This window comes from Epinephelus lanceolatus, chromosome 14, assembly GCF_041903045.1.
Source record: "Epinephelus lanceolatus isolate andai-2023 chromosome 14, ASM4190304v1, whole genome shotgun sequence".
In the NCBI taxonomy this organism is placed as follows: Eukaryota; Metazoa; Chordata; class Actinopteri; order Perciformes; family Serranidae; genus Epinephelus; species Epinephelus lanceolatus.
Window position 1 is genome coordinate 20,512,086 of NC_135747.1, and position 23,977 is coordinate 20,536,062.

Sequence of the window (23,977 nt, forward strand, 5' to 3'; positions counted from 1 at the left end):
TAACTTGGCAGCAGTTTCTAGCAGAACTCTGTCATTGTCCAGCGAGTGTAATTTCTTTGCGTCTGCTGCAGTGGGATAGACGGAGCCAAACTGTAGCCCACATTATTGTTGTTTTTCATACTGTAGGAAACAATTTGATTTAACAACTATTATGAGCCTCAGGGGTGGGAGGGTGTTTAGAAGCCAAGCTCTCTGGCTTGGTTTTCTTGGTGTTCAGCAGTTTTGCGCACACACCACCAGTAGCATTTGAGTTGGTTGTGTATTAATGCTAGTATACTGCTCCTGTACTCCTGTACCGCCCCCAACCCCCCCCCCCGTTGATCCTTTGGTTATGCAGGCTGTGGGGCCGTGCAGTGGTCTTGACATGTCAAAAAAGCTCAAGGTGGCCTATTGTTAGAGGAGTGCTGAGCAGCTTATTTGGCAGCGCTGCATTTTCCTCCATTTCTCTGGAGTAAAGTTAAATGCTGAGCTGCTCCCCCACACACCATGCACCATGTCAGCAGCGGTGCTAAATACTGTGGAATTAGTGGTCATGTGTTTGTAGTTTGAACTGTCTGTGAACTTGTGACTCCCAAGCTTTCATAAAAAACAATCCCCTCCACTTCATGGTCCTTGTGTTACAGTGTTTATTATGTCCACCTTGCAAAACAGCACCATAGCCCTGCTGTAAATCCTACCTGTTGTAAAGCTTGTTATGTTCAGTTTTTGTTGACACTTTAAAGCAAATGCACTGACATCAAAATACTAGCGGAGACAAAGGCCGACTGTTGCATTGCCTCACGTTGCGTGTGTCTGGGCTAAAAAGTTGCACTTGAACACACCGCAAAGACCACAGCCAACGGTCAGATAGCATACGTGTTTGAGAGGAAATGACTCTCCATAATAGCAGGTGGCAGTGTCTGTATCATAGATGTATAAAGAGAACTGGATATGGCATTGGAGGCGAGGTCCTGTTAATGAAAGCTGCTCGGTGGAACATGAAGCCAAAAAAGTTGGCGATATGAAATTACCTGGATCTTCCGCATTGTTGGGCCAATAGAGCAAGCATACTAGAGATTTGTGCAGCTGAGCAGCTAACTTCCAGTTTAGCCCTCCGCCAACTTAAATGGGGATAGAATTATTTAATCGTGTGGCTCCTGTAGACTTTGGAAACGTTATCATACTAAATTAATCAAATCCCGATAGTGAAACTACTCATTTTGTGGAGACTGTGACGCTCAAAAAAATATACCCACTGATTTACAGATGTCTTTTTCACAATGTAAGTCAATGGGAAAAAGTCTTTGGGCCCAATGACATCACATGATGTAAATGGAAGTTGTAATTCCACAGTTTGGCCAAAGTGGCCTCAAAGCCCGGTGCTGTTCCCTGGGGCTTGGTCTGTATTTGTCATTCAAAAAAGGAAAGTGGAAGACTTAGGACTGCAGATGTTCAAACCATTGTTATGATACATACAATAAACAAAGCAGCATTTGCCCGCCATTTTCAAACCACTCTCGCTCACCACTTGGTGTTCAGTATCTTTATTCCAGGTCACCACGTCGTAATGAAAATATTCATAAATTCGAATCATCAGATGAGATGAAGATGAAAATAGAGTTGTGCCCTCTTTGCTTGCATTCCATTCTTCTCATGCGTCACAGAAACAAGCATTGAGGACTTGCTCAAGCTGAACCCTGCTGAGCCAATCAGAGTGCTTTCTCTCATCAGTGGGCACTGCCGCCAATTAAATACGCTCAGCTGGCCAAAAAGCTGCCAGCTAGGGCCGACAAGTGTCAGCTGTTCGGGACACACTGCAAAAACTAGGGCCCAAGACAGCCAACAGCCAACCATTGGCCTGGGCCTCTATTTTTGGACGCATAATTATAATAAGGTGTTTGTGATGTTTAATATTAGAAGTGCCTTTCAATATAATGCATTTCAATAAAACACAATCAAGAACCACGTCTTAAAAATAATAAGTGAGTGTTGGATCAAGACTTCTGTGACACAGGGTCAACCACTGAACATCACAACCTTCATGAGGATTTGTTGCACCACAGTGGTCCCCCCCAAAGAGTTACTCTATTCTTAAATAAAAGTGAATTATTGACATATTTCATGTATTGAAAAGCAAAACTGCACGGGAACACTCACCTTACTGCTTTGCTAATGAGACAGCAGTAGAGTATGATGGTGTTATTTTGCCTTTTTGTAAGGAAAGCCATGACTTGTCAAGACACTACAGCCTCAACAATTGCACTCGATCTATACTAAGTGCTTGCTTATTGTGATGCTCGTCTGAAAATTATAGGGCGTTGTGCACAGCAACCCATTGTATGTGAATAAGATCAAACTAAATGCACAGCAGATGCCACAGGCCTTTATAAGCTGTGTGTATATATATGTGTAGGTGAGGCTACTGTGGGGCACACTGCAGGGCATTTTCATGTGGTTCTCCTGCATATGGATGTGTACACACTCAGCATTTGCATTCAAAGCATTTGTATACCTCAGTTTGAAGAGCAGAGAGGAAGGAGGCAGGATGCTGTTGGCATTCACCTGTGCTGCTGTGTGTTATGGCTGACCCTGTCTAATTGGTGGAATCGTGTGTGTCTGTGTGTTTGTGTGTGTGCTTGGTTGCAACACGGGCCCATCCCAACACGTCTGGCCCTGCAGCTGCAGCAGAGCTAATTTTAGCCCAGGATGTGCGTACGCCTCAGTTCCCCTCGCCTGGCCTATGAGAGATGAGGAGAGGATGAGGAGCCAATCTTTCACTCTCTCCTTCTCTCCTCTGTTCTGTGCACCTACTGCTCTTTCTTTCTTTTATGCATTATTACCTGTGGTATGGATTTTTTATGCATTTTCTGTGTCTACGTGTCCTAGGGGCAGGACTATTGATTAGCACAGGAACATATTGACTGTAGTCACTGTTGCCTGCCTGTTTGTGACCTTTACCCACCAAAAGTCCTTTGTACCAGTTGGCGCCTCACTGAGGTGTGTACCTGTCAGGCCTCACTATCTTTATAACTGTACATGGTCATTATTCTGTATAGAAAACCAGGCATTAGGGGTAATTTTTCAGCGCTGCATTTACTATTAATAACCCCCATCGTATTCCTGTGCGGACAGCCTACTCCACAGCTGAGTGGCTGGTTCTTGTTACGATTGAGAGAGGCACGGGGATGGAGATTACAGCCGACTGGTTCACTGTGGTCAGGTATTAGAGTTAATCCCTACCTAGGGGAAAGTGTCTGGATACAGTGTGACTGTGTGCACTGTGGTATGATTTTTATATATGTTTCATGAAGAATGGCCACCTGCAAACACACGTGCACTGAAGAGGATGAGTACAATTCCCATGGGACTTTGTCAAAACAAATGTGTTGGAGAAATACTTGGGCAGGGAGGAAGCAAAATTAGTGCGCGCATGCGTGTGTTTTTGTGCTTTGTTTTGCATTTGGGCTGCGCTACGTGTTAATGTGCAAATCAGCAGACTGAAACAAATTCACAGTGGTCATGAACTTGCCCTAGATTCTTGTGCACCTGACTTTTTAGCAGCTGTTGGCTCACCTCAGTATAATTATTGGTTTCAAGTTATGTTTTCTAATTTAAGCAGTTAAATTGCCCTAATTCAGAGAATATAACATTTTGAAATCTCACTATATTTGTGTGTGCTGTTTGAGGAGAGCATCACAGTATTGACACAGTGAGAAAAATAATTTAATCATCATTTTGATAAAGATCAAAAATACAAAACAAAAGAGGAAAGAAATCAACAATATAAGCGACATACTTATAAAAGCATTACTAGAATATCCATGTAACATATGATAGTATGATATATGACAGTCAGTGTGATACAAGTCCAAAAGAGACCCCAAACTGGTGCCTTACTTTCATTTCTGTTACTCATCTTGTTAAGCGTAGACTCATATGAAGCAGATTATATCATGGTGTTCGTCCGTTGTGTTAATGCTGGAGATTGGGTGTTTTCCAGTCTCAAAGTATTGACATAGCTGCTGCTGAGATGCCTACCATAATTACCAAAAATTCCCCACTTGAAGTTGTGTGTTTGGGGCCTGTCCCCTACTTAACATAAATTTGGAGATAACAATTTCCATCTTAGCCAATTGCTCAGATATTCCAAAATTGTTCTCCACAAGTGTTGGATGGTTGAGCATTCCCAAATGCAGTGTATCAAAGTGCCTGTGTCTTTCTGACATTTGCAAAACAAATTGCTATTTACTTAAAGGGATAGTTTGGCTCTTTTGAAGCAGGGTTGTATGTGGTATTTAGCCATAGTCGGTGTCACTCAGTAGAAGAAGTGGCAGGATTGCTGCCATGAAAGATAAATAAGCAGTTAGCAAAACTTGTTTCTTGCTCTGCCTTTCTGTCAGACAGCCAGTTCCGATGGAGAAGCTGTTAACGGCTTCAGTTCCCCATCTTTGCTCTCTTCAAAGCCACCAGGCTCCATTGACAATTGGCCTTGTATGACTGGTGAAACTGAGCTAACCCTTTAAAACGCCAAAGTCACGCAAGGACACAAATAAAATAACCAATCAAGGCAGTGGTAGACCAGCACCTACTGTGTTTAGCGATGTTAAATCATGGTTTTTCTCAATGGAGTCTGGCTCTGAAGCAGACAGCAGTACATTGCTAAGCTTCCATGTCGTACTCCAGCATGCCTCTTTAAACTGGGGGCGTGAAGACGGACATCTGCTATATGTAATACACTGGCTATGGATTATTACCTCTTACAATGCAACTTCAAAAGATCGGACCTATCCTTTAAGTGTCTTTGAGCAAGATACTGAATCCCTCCTTGTCTTTGACCCATTGACCCTCCTGTTGAAGAGGTTAAACACAAAGAAAGGGATCAATAAATGGTCACACCATCATTGCTGGATATTTAGTTTGTCATGGTCACAGCAAACAAACTTGAAGGAAGAAGGACAGCGTCAGAAGTGGCACAAGCGGAACAGGCACAGAGCTTGCTCGAGCTCAATAATTCATGGCTGACTGAGCTAAGCTGACCTTGAAAAATCCCCAGTGTTGGACTGTTGAAACCTGGCACTGCTCATTTAGGGCAGAGATGAGACGTTGAGACAGACAGATACAAACCCACACATACAGTACATTTGGGAAGTTTTTTTTTTTTTCTCAAATTTGTTGATGCCATCTAACGTTGGCATTAATCTTCATCACAAAGAGAATTAATTTTAGGTGTCATCACTGTGGTTAACGTGGTCTTTATTCTTGCATTTTCACTGCTTTTGAGTTTACATGTGAGAGAGATGTGTTCCCCCACTGCGACTTACTGTGTCACAGTAAAGAAAGAAAAGCAGCCTGCCTGCTGTTCCTAAAGAAGCGTATTGTTTGCCTGCTGTCCCATGCTGTGGTTCCAAAGACATGGGGTCTTGACTGGCAAAAACTGCTACAGCCCAGACTGAATTTCATATTCAGCTACGTCCTCCATTGCTGCACCTGGTGCTGCACAAACATCAGAAAAGGCGAATAATAGCAATGAGCACAGGCCCATCATGCTTTGCTGAAGTAACAGGGACTAAAATGAGATTTGTTGCCTCCTTTCTCCTCTGCCAGAATCCCTCACTAATCTCATGGCTCGACAGTTTGCCAAAATTCAGTCTGATAATTTAACTCATAAATAATTGTGTGTGGACATCAGTTTTGGTCGCAAGCGCTGGTTCGCATGTACACTAAACAAACAAAACATGAAAATGCAAAGCTTTTCAGCTGTAGTGCAGATGAGAGAAACTGTAAGCACTTGTTTGGAGGTTTACAGCACACAACAGCCATCTTTTGTGTTTACTGAGACATTTCTTTACACGTCATGCTGAAAAGCATCGCAGCCAGCTATCACACCCGCTGACTAAGGCCACTGCGGCATTTGCATTTGTTATAACAATGCAACACCACACTTATTTTGCTTCCAAATGTTCCTAAATTTGAAAAATGGATGTTGTGAACACTCTTGCAAAGTCATGTTTGGTACTGATGCTTGTGGTGAAAGGAGTTGACTTTGTGGGGAGATAAAATGTTTGTTTTCTGTCCCTCCCATAGCAACTGTGACAATATTCAATAGAAAACTCATTTGTAATATGATACCCAAATTTAATGTGTTTATTGTGTCAGATGTTTCAGTGGTTTTTAAAGCAGTTCCTGATGCTGCTCAACAGTGGTTCACTCCTTCAGCCAAAACAACAAAACTGCCAACACTGGCAGGCAAAATGTGAAATAGCATCCTTAAACAGAACCAATACAAGCTCAGTGCTGATTGGTTTACCTTTGGTAACACTAGTAAAGGCAGTTTCTACTTGGACAGACCAACTATTTAAAACACCCAGGTCTGTCTTCTCTCCTGTGTTTTGGGTGCAGCAGCGGTAAAGAGAGGTTCCCTGTACTTTGCAGGGCTATAACCTTGTGTATGTTTACACTGGTTTAATGAGTCACTTAGTCACGGATGCTTGTATGATTCATCCGTCTGTAATGAATGATGAGTATTGTTAGGTGCTTGAGGGAGCCCTCCATTCATTTGAAATAAGACTCCAGTTTCCAAGGGGAAAGCTTTTAGGCGAAACCTGCGTGGTTTTACGTCGTGCATTGTTGCTAATGCGTTCTTTTATCGGCATAATCATCTGATTTACTTAAGCCTGCCACCTAATGTATTGCTCAGTCAAGCCCCAGCTGAAGAGTTTTCCTTTTTTATGCTAAAACGAAGGTAAACACAAATGCAGTACACAGAACAGCAGTGTGGGATTAGCATACAAGCGTGCTGTCTGCCATAGAACTGACTTGATTAGCGTGCTTGTAGTGTTTGTTTATAGAGCTGCTCAGCATGTCGATTAGCATGCTGCAGCTGTTGTCAGTCCTGTATGTCCTGGCAGCTGGCAGAGGAGAGGACTGGCTAACATGGTGTGTGGGTAACAGTGGAGTCGTGGTAAACACGCAGCAGTCGTGTCGTTTTGGATTTTAGGACTGACTTCACTGATTGTATGAAGGGTTTTTATTTACCAGCTTAGCTAATAAATGCGGTACTTATTGAGTCATGCGACTGCTGAGGTTCCAGGCTCCAATATGAAAACAATCTGAGTCAGAGTGTGAATAGTGAGCAGTGCTTACTCCTCCCTCATGAATACGGTTTGAACAACATGCAGCCCTCAATTTATGCCTGACTAAGCCGCTCACTGGCCCCCTTTCTCAGTTATGCATTAATCGGTGGTGTGAAAGGTTCCACTGTTTCAGCCCCATAAAATCAACATACAAATATATATATTTGTATTGTGTAGAGAGTGAGAAAGCAAAGCTTGCGCACCATGATGGATTCAATATGTACATTTTTGTTTGATTTGTAACCCTGTTTATTAAAAATGTCAAATTAAATGCACATTAAAGATAAAACAAAAATTGCAACAGTTGTTTGTAACTTTGTCAATATTAATCACTTTAGCCCCTTTCCCACTGGACAGAAAAACCCCACTAACATCTGGCTTTTGTCTTTATTGGGAAAGGTTACAACTGGCATTTATTCTCAGGACAAATGTCTCTGCAGTTGTCACAGGTAATCACTAGCTCCAGATCTGATCGGTTCAGATCAGCAGCGATGCAAAAAATGACACCTGGGTGGACAGGCTAAGATCCGCCCATTTTGCTACGTTCCAAGTTAGGTGGCACCCTATTTCAGAGACTGAATAAGGACCATATATAATAACGAAGTAATAAGCACTGTCACATTTTCACTGGCCTCCATGTATCTTTTATGGCTGCCTCCTGAAAGTCAGGCAGTTAGTGTGAAGTGTACTTTCTGCAGAGCGAGCACTTCTCGCTTTCATGCTGCTCTCCAGTACAGGCAGCTGCAGACCCAGAGGAGGGTGAGGAAGAGAGGGTTTTCCCGGTCAGCCTCCGAGATAACATTTTCTTCTGCCCTCTCGTCAGAAGCGATGAATTTACAGCTCACAAAAACTTAATACAACACAGTCTTTGGAGTTTGGTTGATATCTAGTATTGGCAAAAAAAAGTTCTGATCTGTTGTTAGCAGAACCATAGCTCAAAGGGCTAACTTGACTTGTTTACCATATAACGTGAACGTCATTGTCACCCTGAACGTCCCGCAAACTCTACAACTCTGTATAGGAAAGAAGGGCTCTAGTGCCTTTCTACTGTTTACTAATCTGTTTTCTGGCCTGTTCATAATGTAAGTTTTTCCATGCTTTAAAAGCCCACATATGCATGCTAATTTTGGTGGGAAAAAGGTAATTGACCACATTTGACAAGCTAGATTTTTTTTAGACACACTAGTGGCATGGTTCTAGGATAGTAGTGTAGGATGAACAAATGGTCGGTCAGTCTATTACTTTGGTCCAGACTGAATAATTTCTTATGAATAAACTATTGCATAAATTGCACAAAGATTTATACAGAAATTCATGTTGCCCAGATGATCAGTATAAATGACTTATGTGATCCCCCAGCCTTTCCCCTAGGGCCACCATGAGGTAGATAGATTTGGATTTCAGTGAAATACTATGTGATGGATTTTCATGAAATTTGATATCTAAATTCTGACTTCTGATGGTGATCTACAAACTTTTCCTCCAGTGCCATCAGCAGGTCACTTATCCAGTGAAATAGCTCATAATCTACTAGGTTGATTTACTCACAGTTGGTACAGACATCCATCTGCCTGACTGCAAATTCACATAGGAACATACTGTGTTTTAACTGCTCCGTTTTAAAGCTAAATGCACAAAATACACTTGTTGGCTTAGTTTCAGCCTTGTGCACTGTTAAGCAGTGTGTTTAACAATGTCATTGTGATTTGGGGTTTGAAGTGTCGTAAACAGGATGGGTTGGCACTCTCCTATTCCCTTGTGAGCCCCACCGTAGGACAATGAGCAGGTCCTGCATAGAGGAAGAGTGGCTCTTGAAGGAAAGTTCGCTTATTGTCATTTTCCAGGCCTCATTAAGTGTATGACATATTTAGCCAACAGTGATGGCTGGCTGGGGAGCACTGTAGTTACTAGACATGCAAATATTGGGATGAGAAGGTTGCAGAGTGGGGAGGAATCACTCTGTTGCACCAACAAACAGTTCCAGCTGATAATGCATTGTTTTGAAGGAAGGAATGAATTGTCATTATTACTGTTAGCCTTAGCTATATGTTTAATGTGTCTTATTCTTGCAGTGGTTTTATATTGATTCGGTGGCTTTTGGGTTGCATCTGTACGATGGATAGTGCTTCAGTGATTAATCAAATAATCAAGAGGAGTTGTCAACTATTAAATTCATCACCAACTAATGTGATAATTGATTAATCAATTTTAGTAATGTTTTTATGAAAAGTAGCAGAGATAAGGAGTTCGGCTGCCGTTTGTTTTTTGCTCGTCCCAGTGATCGGTACAACTGGGTGATGGTTTCGAATGAGCATTAGCATGTAGCATGTTTAATGTGTCTCCAATCATACACCCTACAACATCCTCGTCTTAAGGTCCAGACACACCAAAATGACATCAAGGAATTAGCGGGGGCAGTAGCTGACTGTTGGATCACCAGAAAGTTGTGCATGAACACACTGCAGAGAGTACAGCCGATAGCCAACCAGCACGTACGTTCTGCACTTGCTTGAGAGGAAACAACTCTCCACACCAGCAGACAGCTTTACTTTGTATTCATCTTTCATTCAAAGGGAATTCAGAAGATCGTCTTGACGCTAGTTAGCCTGTTAGCATATTAACAATACCATCCAACACTGAAAGAATAAAACCTATTCACTGTGCGACGGTGAACAATAACACAAACCATCATGAAATGTTTCTGCTGAAAAATAATCTTACTTTATGTAACAACTTTGTTTTGATCTCCCTCCCTTTTGACTAGCTTGGCTAGCTTTTTGTTTACTTTCCTCACTTCCACACTGATGCACTGAGCTGAACTGCCAGTCCGAGTGATTTCCTTCCCAGAGGGGCTCCCCTGTCACTGGCGCCGATTCAACAACTGAATCAGCTCGAAAAAGCAGACAAAGGCCAAATAGGGCAGACGAAGATGCACAGGTGTGACCAATGAAAATATTTAGTTTTTGTTGCACCCTGCAGCCCTGTATGTTCTTTTGTCACAGTGCAATAATTTCATCTTACACTGTATAATTTTAGGTATCTACAAAATGTTGACTGACTTTTGTAACGATTCAAAGACCAATCTATTGCCATGTTGGTCTCTTTCTCTTGCCTGTTAGTCTCTGAAAGGTTCTCATATAGACTTTATGGGTGGAGATGACTCCTGCTTATTCTGTTTTTCATTGTTACAGAGCTGTTACAGATAATTTCTACCTTTTTTTAAAAAGGACAGAGATGATACCTCAGATTAGGTCGATCGTATTTAAAGAGCACTCATCGTAGTCTATTGTCCTAAAGAATTCAAAATATTTTCCTGTCAGACCTTGAACTTACATAATTCAGTCATCTAATACGTAATGTATTTATGTTTGAGTTGTATTAATCATCCCTCATCCCTCCCTTTGCTGTATTCACTCGACCTGGCGCCACTGTTACCCTCGGCTTTGATGAGTCATACAGACGCTTTATCTGGCAAAGGAAAATAAGTACCTTCTTTATACACATCACTCTAGACAGATGGGACTTCTGCATGGTAATTTCCTTGAGTCTTTGTGATGAATTGCTAATATAAGAGTCCTTCAGATAAACACAAGGCTGTGTTGGAAATGCTTAACATCAGATGGAGTGCTCAGTGATGTGGCACTGTCTGCCTCTCAGGGGCACGCAGCAGAGCAGAGCCGCCTCTCCACAGTGTCTTTCTGAAGCCTTGATTCATTTCTGCCAAGTACAGTAAATACTATGGGTGTGGATCCTCTAGATGCATTTTTAGCCGTCGAGGACAACAAGTCGGCCAGCTGACTGTTGCTACGCAACAATAGGAAACTTGGAAATTGACTCCTTGTGCCATGCCTCAAAATAACCTTCAAAACAAAGTGTTTGTTAAACAGATGCGTAGCTTTTATTATGAAACTAAATGCATGATGTTTGTTTTTACTATATGTGCATGTAGTAAGGCCTCCCTACATCACAGTTATGTCTTTAATGTTGAAAATATGCATCTTTTAGTGGCTGTGCTGTTGTAGCAACCATTTGTTGGTTTCCAAGTCGTCATGTTGTCAGCTGCTTTGTACATTGTCTGAGTGATTATCCGTCATGTGTGTTATGTGCTGCCAAGAGAATTTCCCTTTTCCGCTCTTTGAGGTTTATTTGAAATTCCTCACAAAGCCTAAAAGGATTAAATCTTTTTAATCTAGTATGAAAACAAACACATTAGAAACAAATGATACAGAACAATGGGGGTGCAACAAATGATTATTTTCATCATCGATTAATCTGCTGGTTGTCTTCTTCATTAAGAAAACTGTAAAGAATGGCTGCCACAATTTCTAGAAGCCCAAGGTGATGCCATCAGATATTGTTTTGTTTGACCAACAGCCTAAAACCAAAAGATTTTAAATTGACTACAGTGTAAGACAAGGAAAGACTTGAACCATCTAAGGTTATGAATCCAGTTTAATTATTACCTTTTAATACTGATGACGACTATTCTTATATTTCTTTCAGTGAAGATCTGATCAAGTTCTTGTTGTTGCAGGTGACCCTCAGTGATTGACAGATGTGTGACACTGTGGACAACCATTTGCCTCTCCCAGTGGAGATCTGAGTTCTGGGACACTGAGGTAAGCACAGGACGCATCAGAAACAGGCCTCTCATACTGCCTCATATATTGTATTTCAGAGGCAAAGTCCCTCCCCTTCCAGTGGACCACTGTGTGACCTTATTATGCAAAAAATCTGGACCATAGTTAACACTGATTGTAATTTTTTTTTGTCCTCTTTTTGACTTTTTTTTGTAGAAATGTTAGTCTATTAAAAGCTGGAAATTGTTCAGTGTGCTCTAGGATTATTTATTTTTTTATCCCATTTAAATATTGCCATAAATTACACATGATCTTTATAAATTTAAAAACTAATTGTGAAAGTCAAGAAAGTCACTGTTTGTGGTAAAACTGTTGAGGTATAAAACTGTAAAAGTACGTAACTAGAAAAACTACACAAACTACTCTACTGGGATACACTCACATGAGCAACAGGTCTTGCTTATTCTTTTGCTCACTGACCGATAAAAAGGGTAAGATAACATAACATTTACGCATGGAACACAGCCAAGACTTGCAAAATTATGTTTTAAATTGACAAACATCGAAAGTATAATTCATGTCATAATTCAAATGGAATCAAAAAATGATTTGTCTCTCGCTTTTGATTATTGTACATAGAGAGACTTCGCCGCTCTATTGATATTCATGATCACCTGAATCGGGAAGAACTTGAATTCATTTTCTGCCTTGTTGCCATAAAAATCATTTCTCTTGGTGAACACAAGTGATTTCAGTGCGTTACATTGTCATTGTTAATCATGTTAAATGTTTCCCTTGAAAGTGACTGATGATGCCAGAAACTGCAAATGAGATTTAAATGTGAGCTGCTGACGAGATTCCTCCCCTTGATGAGCTCATTGATCTCTTTTTTTTTTTCCCAAATGTCACAGTCACAGCTGTTGTCCTTGAAATAAAGCATATGTGTTTTCCTCAAGTTTAAACAGATACTTTGCCAATTTTCAACCAGCTTTGTTTCATCACTATGTGCATAGTATGTGTAAATGAGTTGTGGTAAACTTCCCCCCATCTTACCAGCACCTAGATCTCCCTGTTTGTTTCGCGTCGTCCGGCTCTGGGGCTGTTACTCAAACTGCAGATTGTACCTCAGTATTTTCATGTTGCCCGCCACCACAGACACAAAGAGCATGGAAGCATTTCAATGGTGCTCTCTTTCAAACTTAGACCAAACTCCAATCAAACTGTAAAACTAGGCAGCACTGATCAAATCTGAAGCAAGATTATGTTACTGTATTGCCTATTTCTTGCCTAAAATGTCTTCAGAAACTTTTTTTTCAGTGCACTGTTTGGCTGTAATATGAGAATTCGTGAACAGGAACTGGCCATACTGTTTCCTGCATTATAAAAAATTATGCTGACAAAAACTGAGATCAAACGGTAAAACTAAGCAGCTCTGATTAAATTTAAAGCAAGATTATGTTACTGCATTGCCTTTTTGTCTTCTAAAATGTTTTCAGAAACATATTTAGCTTACTGTTTGACTGTAATTAGAGATCGTTTGTTACCAGCTGGCAACCATTGTGTCAAATGGACAATACATCACTCATGATTTGATGCGTTTACTGCTCTGGAACGGTGCAGGGCATTCTGGTAGTTGTAGGTTTTCCACCTTTTGAGTAAAAAGGAATGCCACAGCCCCCTTCTCTGTGTTTTTTCTAGTCATATAACACCAGTTTCTAAAGTATTTGCATCTTTTCCAGCAGAAAAATACTTTGTCTTTAATGTTTTCACTCTTATATGTCTTGTTTATGCAATTAAACCAAAAAAGCAAGAAATTATAACACAATTAGTTATTACAATTTAAGTATCATGGTACTGCTGCAACAAAACAGCAACAAAAATTAACATCTCTTCATGTTTCACATCTCATATTCTCAGATTTTAGTCATGGTAAGACTATCAGCTCATCTTTAACTCTCCGCTTAAAGCAGCCCCTTGTTTTATATATATAGTACATCATGACGGCAGTATGATCCAAGCTTATACAAAAGGACGTTTCTTTTTGGTGAATATTTGCCATTGCCTCAAAGTCATTTGACTACAGTTCCCATGGTAACTGATAAGCCTGCCCCGCCGATGGAGAATTTCACTTCAGTGAGTCTTTGACAGTTTGACAAGCCAGAGGAAATGAATGAGTCAGCCTTTCATGAAGAGCTGAACAAGCTGACTAAATGGAGCCTTTCAATTCACACGCTCAGATTTAAGGAGCACGCTCACACAAAAAGATTTGACTCGTTCAGATTGTCATCTGCTCTGAGCAGCGAACATGATCTCGGTCTCCTCTAGCCCCACAGCAAATCGGATATTTTGCTCCCCTAAGCCTGTTTTGTAACATTTTCAGGCTTATCTGCACCATTCAGAGAGCCGTGCGTCGTTTTATGTTGGATTTGTTTAAGTCGGTAACCTCTAAATACGGGTTTGAAATACTGAAGTGCCTTTAAACTGTTGGAGGCTACAGTAGGTGGTCTAAGATAAAGAAAAATGCTTCTGAATGAAGTGGATGTGTTGTGAAGTTTAAAATAAAAAGCAAGATAACAATTTCTGCCTCAAACAATACTGACATGATAGCAGCTGAGATGTGAACAGCTGTTAATTCAGTTAGTGTGATGTAATATCAAATAATTAGATTTGTGTTTTTTTCCTTTTCAGGTCTTGATTGCAGCATTTGTTTATTTTTTTTAGTCGCACCATTTAGCACCATACTTTTTTTGCCTGCAAAAATAAGTTTACATATCTTGTCTTGCAGTACAAAACTGTGAGAAACATAGAGAATTAGAAATGTAAATCCAGAGAAGCCTCGGAGCTTTTGCACATTTCCTGGCCTGTAATGATTTGGGTGTACCAAATAAGATTAAACAGGGGTGTGTCAACATGGCTTACTGTGGGAGTGAGCATTAAGAACTGTGCACACAGTTTTAAACTGTTTGGGACTTAGAAAAAGGAACAGCGCGTGAACATCTTATAAGCAGGGCTTGCTAAATCTGACAAAGTCTGTGTATGCATATTCCCAATTTTGTGCCCACACAGCTTTTTCCCTCTTGAATTTGAACAGATTCATATGTCTGGACACTCCGAATAACGGCTTAATCTTTGTGATCTGACTTTATTCGGTTCTGTATGTGTCAGAAAGTTAACCCAAGGACGCTGACCCAGATACAGCAGCAATGAGTTTATTTACAACACTCCTCTGTCACATGTCGTACGCTGTAGGAACACATGTTGGTGTCAAAGGGAGAGGAGTGAAGTGGTCAGATCTAACATTGTGATCAGTGCTTAAAATAACAATTTGAAGATGTAAGCTATAATTAAATCATTACCAAGCACTTAGAGTGTCTTGTTATCTTTTGTCTAGACTGTTGCATCAGTGCAATCACCAACATTAACAGTACAAATTATCTTGATTAAATTCCATAGCACACTGCTATATCAGCATGTTTGTGATCTATACTATAGTCCATTCATTGATGATATCTGCGCATCGCCGTCACATCCACAGTATTTGATAAAAAGCTAAGACTGAGGGAACTGTCTCGAAGCATGTGTGCTGGCTGCAGAAGAACACCTTCCAATCAGCCAGCAGAGGCTGTCGCGTGAAACGTTAAGTGGGATCTTCCCACTTTGAAATGAGAAAATAGTAAGTTAGTCCTAATCCCTAATCCCATCAATTGGAAACCACAACAAGCTTATGAGCCACAGTTTTCCTGAGGGCAACGGCTGAAGGGCCATCACGGCTGAGCACAGTCGATGGCAGTAAGAAACTCCTGTCTGAGAAATACACTTTAAAGCTGGGCGTATACTGTATGATTTGAGCCTGTTTCAGAAGTTGTAATTCTACCTCCTGCTGTATGAGTAAATCACCTGCAATGTAAAGCCCAAGCTCAACCGTCAAGCCTCGACCTGCGTGCTCGCACTGCATGTGTAAAAAAAGACTTTAAAACGGTCTGTCAGTTCCTGCGGACTGTTCTTGCTATTGATAATCGTCAATAAAGATTCTTTTGAAAGTTCTGGTAGGAGTATGTTCGCTAGCAGAGGTGTGATTCATAATAATGTAGAGACAGACATCCCAAAAAGAGCTTTAAAGTCCATTTCTGCTAAAATGGGCCACTCCAAATGTTGGTCCCCCTCACCTCTTTTGCCGTGCTTGTCGACCTAACAACAGTAACTCAGAGGGCAGAACAGGAGAATTGGTATTTAAATTTCCAATCATTTTTCAAGAGAGAATCACAATGCATCTAACAATCTTTTCCGTTTTTTATAGTAGCACCATGTCCTTGAAATAGGAAGGTCACCGATGACACAAGCTTCAATCTGTCCTTAATCATAAGATAAGACATGGAGCATGAATGAGGATGCACGTCATGTGAACTGTAAGCTTGTGTTTTCAGAATGGCTCCAGTGTGCCTGTATGACTCAGTCACCGCATTGTGGTTTCATATTGAGGTTAGAGTGAGAGATCTGTATCGGCAATATAGTGCCAGTTGTGTGTAGTTTAAGTTGCTGTGCCACAGAAGACTTTTCTTTCTTTAATGACTTATTGACTTTGCCATCCACTCTACGTTGATGATTATAGATTTTACACAGTGGATTTTATTTAAAAAATGTATTTTTTTTCTAGTTTATTTCAGGTTGTTGTCACATGTATTGTGTTCCCTTGGCTTTCTTTAAGGCTAACAATGGTAGCTCAATCATGTCAGTCATAAGTAAAGGTTGTCAAATTGTGTGAAAGGATTTCAGCATTTATGGTAAGCTTTACCCTCGCTCTGAAATTACATAAGCATCGTTTATGTCTGTCATTCTGACAGCTTGGCACACTGTGTCTCTTGCAATGTCGCCTACAGTCTGTATCCAAACTGTCAATGGAATCTGTGACTGCTCCACCTCACACTCCACTGATTCACACACACACACACACACTCACACACACTCGTCATAGCTAGCCTTTTTATGGGATAATTAATGAGAATGTATTTTCCATGGGATGAAGTCTGAAAGAGAAATAGCTTTTTATTTTGGGCAGTTTGCTGAAGTTAATTTTAGCAGCTGGATACAGAGAAGGAGACCAGCACTGTGCCTGTAGCTCCAGATCAGAATATGTATGAAGAGACTCTGGATTAACTGTCTTTTGTTATCTCATCTCTCTTGATGTGCTGTGAATATGAAAGTGTATAAACACAGAGGAAGTTCAGTTCTCTAGCTTCCTGTTTTAATTAAAAAAAGGGTTTTTATGGGTGTTTTTTAAGGCTTTGTTTTTAACGTCATTGCTATTTATATCAGAGTTCAGCTGCCCTGTGAGGTTTTGTGTCTGTTTCACAAGATTTCATAAGAATGCACTCGAGCCAAGGACCAAAAAAGACTCAAGCTTGGCCACTTCAGATCTGAACAGTCAAGGGAAAGCCCGTATGACTGCCCGTAGTGCTTCATGGTCATGTCATTGCTTATCCACGGTGACAGGCGAGGTCACTTAGGTGGCTCCTTATGTAACAGTGTGGTCAGCATCATATCTTCCACACTCAGAGGCATTTTTACATGTTGTATCCCATTTCTTATCATTTCCACTCTGCACCATAGTCTTTAAGATAACTAATTAGTGTTGTCCCTGCAGGATATGTTTTCTATTTAAGTTTTAACTTGCAAGACTTTAAAGCCCCTCTCTAGCCAGTTTTGCTGTTTTTCAGTTAATGTTCTTTCTTAAACAGGGAAAAAATACCCTAATGAAATAGATAATAAAATACCATAAATATGTGCAGTACCCGCCCATAGACCTGCCCAACCAATCACAAGCAGCACGATTCATATTTCCCGTTGTCATGTTGTTGCAAGCACATGGTCTGTACTCACTTATTGTCTTCCTCTAACTGTTTTCTTTGCTTCTCCTCTACTGTGCCCCCACCCATCTCTCCTCCTCCTTCCTCACAATCTCTTTTCTCCTTATCTATCACTATATCCCCATCTCCCCTCTCTCCCCCCTGTCATCTGTGTTTCTCCGTCCCCCAGGCAGCCAAGGGGGGGTCTCTGAGGAAGATGCTGGGTTCAGAGCGCGGAGTTGTCGAAGAATGGCTCTCAGAATTCAAGGTAAAAGGCCCTCCTCTCCTCTGTGCTCCATCATGACTCATGTCAGTGAAATGTTCTCCTGGAGGTCATCTTTTTTTTTTTTTTTTTTTTTTTTTTCGTCAGAGAAACCACAAGCTGTGGGTGTAACTGCGATGAAAGGAAGTGTTGTGTGTGCAGGTTTGTGCACGTCACCTTTAACACTTCAGTCCTTGGTAAATTGTAATTAACTTTGGTGAATGCAGCCATGAACTGTGGGCATTTAGGATGGTTAAGACTCAGGGTCAGCTCTGCTTTCAGCAGTGTGAGCTGAACTAATCCAGTTCAGGATCAACACAAACTTTACCTGACGCATTTCTTTGGTCTTCCATTTTACAGAACGGATACACTTTGATTTAAACTGTGAGACTTGTCTTACTTTTATCAGCATCATCATGCTTTTACTGAAGCTGTTTTTTACCTGCATGCGTATAAAGTGTGAAAAGACTTTGCACACACAGGCCAGTCAGATCGCAGTCATCATTAGTTTCCATATGAAATGACAACAGTTTTCCTGCTGGAAAGCTTGTTATGTCTATATGGATCATTTAAAGCTAATTTGTCAGTTGTAATATAGATTTAAGGTCAGCTGTGCTCAACATCACTTGTACTTTCAGGTAATCCCTGTTAGTGGCAGCACACTAATACTAGCATCAGCAGATTACTGACACACCCCTTTGATTAAGATGCACATTTTCATATTTCAAAGCCCTCAGTGAGTCATCTGACCCTTGTTTAAAGACATGAAATAGGGTCAGGGCGATATAATTTCTATATGTACGTATGTTGGATTTTAGTTACTATATTTATTTTGGCACATTTGAGCCCATTCACAGTGCATTCTCACACAGGTTTTCCCTACTTTTCCTCCTATTAGTAATGCGTGAGTTGGGTTTTCTTTAATAGGCCATCCGCACCCAGCCGACTCTTTATGATATCCAATCTGCATCGCCCAACTCACAAAAATATGCTTTAATTAATCACCCAAACCCAGTGCAGGACTTTTAAATGACAGTCATCCTCTGAATCCGAAAGATGATTGCATCAGCAGTTAATTTGTCAGGTGTGCTAAGATTTCCTGTTAAAATTATTCTATTAGGATGTACTTATTACACAGCGCAGAAGCTTTTCAGTTCTTAATTCTGACGTACTGTATTAAGAGCCTACTCTTGTTTAATGCTTTATAGGAACTACATGTTAGCTTCAACTATGCACCCATTGCAGTTGGGTATGAGGATGTTTATTTAAACATGAGGAATTTCAGCGACCTGACTGAAACATACCTAACCTTCAGTGTAGCAATATTGGAAATGTGGCTGCTTCAAGACTCTTTGTTTCTGAAACGTGGACATTGGAAACTAGAACCTTACATGGCCTCACCTGGATAAACAATAACACAAATGGTCAGACCAATGAAAGCTGACCTGAGCCTCTTAAATCTGCGACGTCCTGAAATCCACTGTACTTTAAGTATTTGAAATTGTATAAGATCTAGGGAGTGCAAGCATGGGCCATAAAAATAAGGAATTAGTGCGTAGTGCAGAGAAGAGCACAGAATTGTGAAATCGAGAAAAAGAGGGAGTATGATGATGAATAGTGAGGGACTGGTATGACTCATTGTGTGAGTTGGTGCAGACCGGGCACATTGTGTTCCGTCCTCAAAATGACCATACTTAGGCCCGGCAGAGACGATATCTCTGCCTCCTGTCATCTGCAGACAAACACACAGTCTTGACCATTTAAAGAATTCCACCGCAGGATATTCTGAGCCTGTCAGATATCAGCACTTTCTGACGTTCATTTCCTTCAGAGTCATTTTGTGATTCCCCTTTTATGAATGTAATCCACTTTCATTTAACCTTCCTCACTGAATTCCCCAGTCACTGATTTCTCCACATTTCCCAGAATGCTTTTTAACACATCCTTTGAGAGTAGGCATTTTTCATCAAAACGTTTTGGTGGGACGGTGTGAATAATTCAATTAATGATGGCTGAATCTCATTTAGCTGCCTCAGTTTGACTCTTGGTATTGTGCATGCTGGCTAACTGGGACACTTGAAAAGAACCGAGCCATCGGTAATTTCATCAGGAACACCTTTGATTTGCTGTGAAAAAGACCTATGGGTGTGAATTTGTGGGTCCTACATATAGGTGGAAAGAGTGGTTACAAATGACATAGCATAAGGTTTCCAATAGACCAGAAAGACGGTGTATTTGGGCAGCTGCTGCTAGAGACATCTGTATATCCACCTCTGTCTACTATGATGCATTCATTTCTGAATGATGGTTGAACACCCACACACAAGTGTTTTCAGCCACTCTGGCTGATTAGACCTTTCATCAGGTTAAAGTTTGCAAAAATGTCCGCAAAAAAAATGTAGCGTCCACTGGAGATGAGACCGATTCGATTCAGTGTCTGGTTCTGATACTGACGTAATTCACTAATTTGATATCAAACTGGCATCATCAATCCACGTACTGATCCAGATTTCATAGGCTGATGTTGGTTACTATGCCTAAGGTGCCTGGCATTTACTTGCAGAGAATTTGTCTGCCCCTCTAGTCCCCACAAACCCACGCTGGTATGCAGGTGGAGCGATGCTTACTGTCTGAACAACCTTCATGACGCCGCACCCAACTCAAATGATCAATGGCCTATCTTTCTTTTTCCAATCCCAGTTTAAATGTGCATGGAGAATGTCCCCTAGGCCGCGTTGGGACAATTGCCAAGAAACTAGTTAGCTATGCTGGCGTCCTTAGCATGGAGGCCGAGTGACAGCTCCAAGCTCAAAACACATTGGGTCGAGGAGAGTACGACTCCAGTTCTGTAATTCTCTTTTAACTTTTGAAGTCATTCAAAGAAATCTACTTATTAGTGGTTGATAGTGCGTTGCTGTGCACTTGATTTGTTCAGGTTTTTCAAAACATTAAGGTATTGCCAAAGCAATTTGCACTTCTACACTTGTTTTAGATGTGAAGCCCACTTAACGTACAGTTTGAATAAATTGCTTTGGAATATATTTGAATTTAATGCAAAATTGTGAAGCAATGCAAATTTTATGGAAAAAGAGTTCTACTATTGGCACATATTCAAATCCAGGTATCAAAATTGAATCAGAACTGAAAAATTGTGGATCGGTCAATTTCTAGGGTCGACAGCATGTACTTTTCTTTCCGTCAACAATCTCACAATGTAATATCGTTGAATTTGCGCAGCCCTACATTTGTCAGTATTGGCTCAAAATGAGGATGATTAGTACAGTAAGTGTCCAAAATCTCAATTTACTGCTCCCTATTGACTAAACTTTATTGTATATGGGGACGTTAATGAGTGAACATGAGAGTGCTTTTGGACACCACAAATAATAACAATGGAAGTTGTCCTGCCCCAACAGATGCAACAAAGTAATGATGGAGATGTAAGTCATCGCAGTTTGTAGAGGTTCCACACTGTGATGGGTAGAAGTCTAGGCAGGCTACACCTCTGTGTGCATTTGCTTTAAATTGTAAAGGGCCATCTCGAAAACCTAAATGTCAGTATCTAGCTACAATAAAGCCCGGTAGATATTTATACTTCTAAAATGTTTAATTTCATTTTGAAAATGCTGTTTCTGATGCATAATAATGGTGACGCAAGGGAAAAAATGATGCATAGCCCTTCTGTGTCATACCACTGTTCTGAAGAAATGTAAAAAACTGTGCAGTTGCTCAGCAAACTGTTCTCTCTCTGTCTCCTCACTGCAGTCCTTACCAGAAACCCACATCCCCAGCTACGCCGGCAGCCTTCATCTAAAGAAGTCTCTGGTGCCAGCTCTCTACAGAGTCATCCAGGACCCCAACAATGAGGTGAGAGGGCGCAGGGGGCACACATACTCACAGAGTCCCAAGTATGGCCGTTTTTAGCTCCGTGCTGCTTGTGACTCATATGATGTAGTCTCCGTTGGCAGCGAGCAAGAAAGTGACACACAGCTGTGTCTGCAGGCTACACATGCACACTGAAAGACAAGCACACTGTACTCTGGGAGAGTATGATGGACGGGCAATGCCAGCCACGTCACCTGTGTGGGGGCACACAGTGTGTTCCCCACACACACACAGCACTGTGATAGACTGGAGCATCTGCTGCCCACACTGGAGAGGATACCTGCATAGTCAAAGATACAAACACAGATAATTTATGTGTGCTGCAACACACAAGCACCTCACTGTTCTTTTGAAGGGACAGTTTGGATGTTTTTTTTTGAAGTGGAGCTGCATAAGGTACTTATCCATAATCAGTGTATTACCTACAGTACATGGTGGTTGGCACAACCTCAGTGTGCAGAAGCAGGCAGGAGTATCCACAGTAGTATATTGCTAAGCTTTTGTTGCTGTGCTCCTGCCTGCTTCTGCAAACTGGGCGCTTGCTGACCACCATCCTGTAGGTAATACACAGACTATGGGTGGGTACCTCATACAACCCTACTTCAGAAAGTCCAAACTATCTATAATGTCTCATATACAGGCCAAACCTGTATTTTCTCTTTAAGGACCCAATGACACAATTTTTGAGCAAAGGCCTGAGGTACTCAACGAGACAGGACTTTAATTTCACTAATGATACAGTTGGTGCCTCCAATTCTCTTCCCCCATTTTCCCCCTGCTCTTTCATGGTCGAATTTGGGTGTCAAGCAACCAGGGATCTAAATTCCATTAGTGCTGTCAATCTGGCTGCACAATCCCATTAATGGTCGGACAAGTGATCCAGGAGAGAGAGTTTGTGTGCGTGTGTGTGTGCGTGCGTGCGTGCGTGTGTGTGTGTACGAGTGAAAGAGAGAGGGAGAAAAGTTGGATAGTGTGTTTGACTGTTGCGTGTTTGGGTGTTTTTGTGCTGATGACATGGAGGGCCAGATGTCTTGCCAAGTTCATTAATGAGTTGCCGCTTATTTCAGGGTCAGCCACAGTCCAACACACACACACACACACACACACACACATACACACAGAGTAGCGCTGTGTGGGCACTCACTTCACTGACCCATGGACAGTATAAACACTTTGGCTCAGCTTGCTCCCCTGAGAGTACATCTGACCAGACTTCCATTGTAGTGATTTATCCCCTTTGCTCCGACACACCTCCCACTATTAAGCGGCAGCAAAACGTTCCCTCCATCTGTCCGTTCCACCAAGTCAGGACGACATTCATGCTTTTAGCGAGCAGGTTTTCCTATTGCCACAGACACACAGTCATATTAATTTGATTAATGTTGTATTTCCACTCTTGTCTCAGACCTGTACTTATTTGCATTGACTTATGCCCCACCCCCTTCCTATCCAGCTGCTGGAGCCTGTGTGCCACCAACTGTTCGAGCTGTACCGGAGCTCTGAAGACCGCCTGCGCCGCTTTACCCTGCAGTTTCTGCCCGAGCTGGTGTGGGTATACCTGCGCGTCACAGCGAGCAGGGATCGCCAGAGCAATGGGTGCATCGAGGCCCTCCTCCTGGGCATCTATAACCTGGTGGGTGTCTCCACAGGGGTATGAGGGGTTAAAGGCAGGACTTTGTACAATGTATACATACTTGCTTTGCTTGTGAGCCATTTTGCATCCCTAGTTCGAAGTACCTATATAAGAGGGATGCAAAATAGCAACGGCAAAGTGCCTTCAGAAAAATATCACTGCTGTAACAGAGCAAAAGATCAGTAAAGAATAAGAAAATGTAAATTGTTCCAACTAGGCACGATTATCCTGGCCAAAATAATTGTGGTTCACGCTTAAAACTCTTAAAATGGTGCTTGAACATACTGGAATCCCTTTACCTTGCATTTTGTTGAGAAACAAATACTTCTATTGCATCACAGAGAGGACACGTCTTCTTTTAGTGATCATACTTTTCAGTGAAAACCAATCAAACAATCATGAAAAGCCAGATTTTTCGACTATTTAAAATGGCTCCATATCTTTTGCTGCCTGTTTTTGCAGTCTCTTTTATTGTTGGTTGCCCAGCATTCTCTCTGGGTGCTGCTGGATATGATATTCACAATTATCGCAATAATGGAAATTCACCACAATCAGCTTAATGTGTAAGTTTTTCTCAAGGTTTGCGTACATTGTTCCATCCTTTGTTCCAATTATCCTGATGGGTAATTCTCCTTTACATGGACTGTGTGTGCAGATGTCAA

At 41.3% G+C, this 23,977-nt stretch overlaps 1 protein-coding gene across 2 annotated transcripts in view; it reads left to right on the top strand.

Annotated features, from left to right (window-relative positions):
* Nucleotides 1-23,977, top strand: part of LOC117251410 (hyccin 2) — a 55,084-nt gene that overhangs the window by 6,488 nt on the left and 24,619 nt on the right. For both annotated transcript variants that reach the window (XM_033617672.2, XM_033617673.2), the window contains exons 2-5: nucleotides 11,647-11,731; nucleotides 17,726-17,803; nucleotides 21,563-21,664; nucleotides 23,136-23,315. In XM_033617672.2, the coding sequence (XP_033473563.2) occupies nucleotides 17,753-17,803; nucleotides 21,563-21,664; nucleotides 23,136-23,315 (333 nt within the window). In that variant the 5' untranslated portion in view covers nucleotides 11,647-11,731; nucleotides 17,726-17,752. The remainder of the gene's footprint in view (nucleotides 1-11,646; nucleotides 11,732-17,725; nucleotides 17,804-21,562; nucleotides 21,665-23,135; nucleotides 23,316-23,977) is intronic.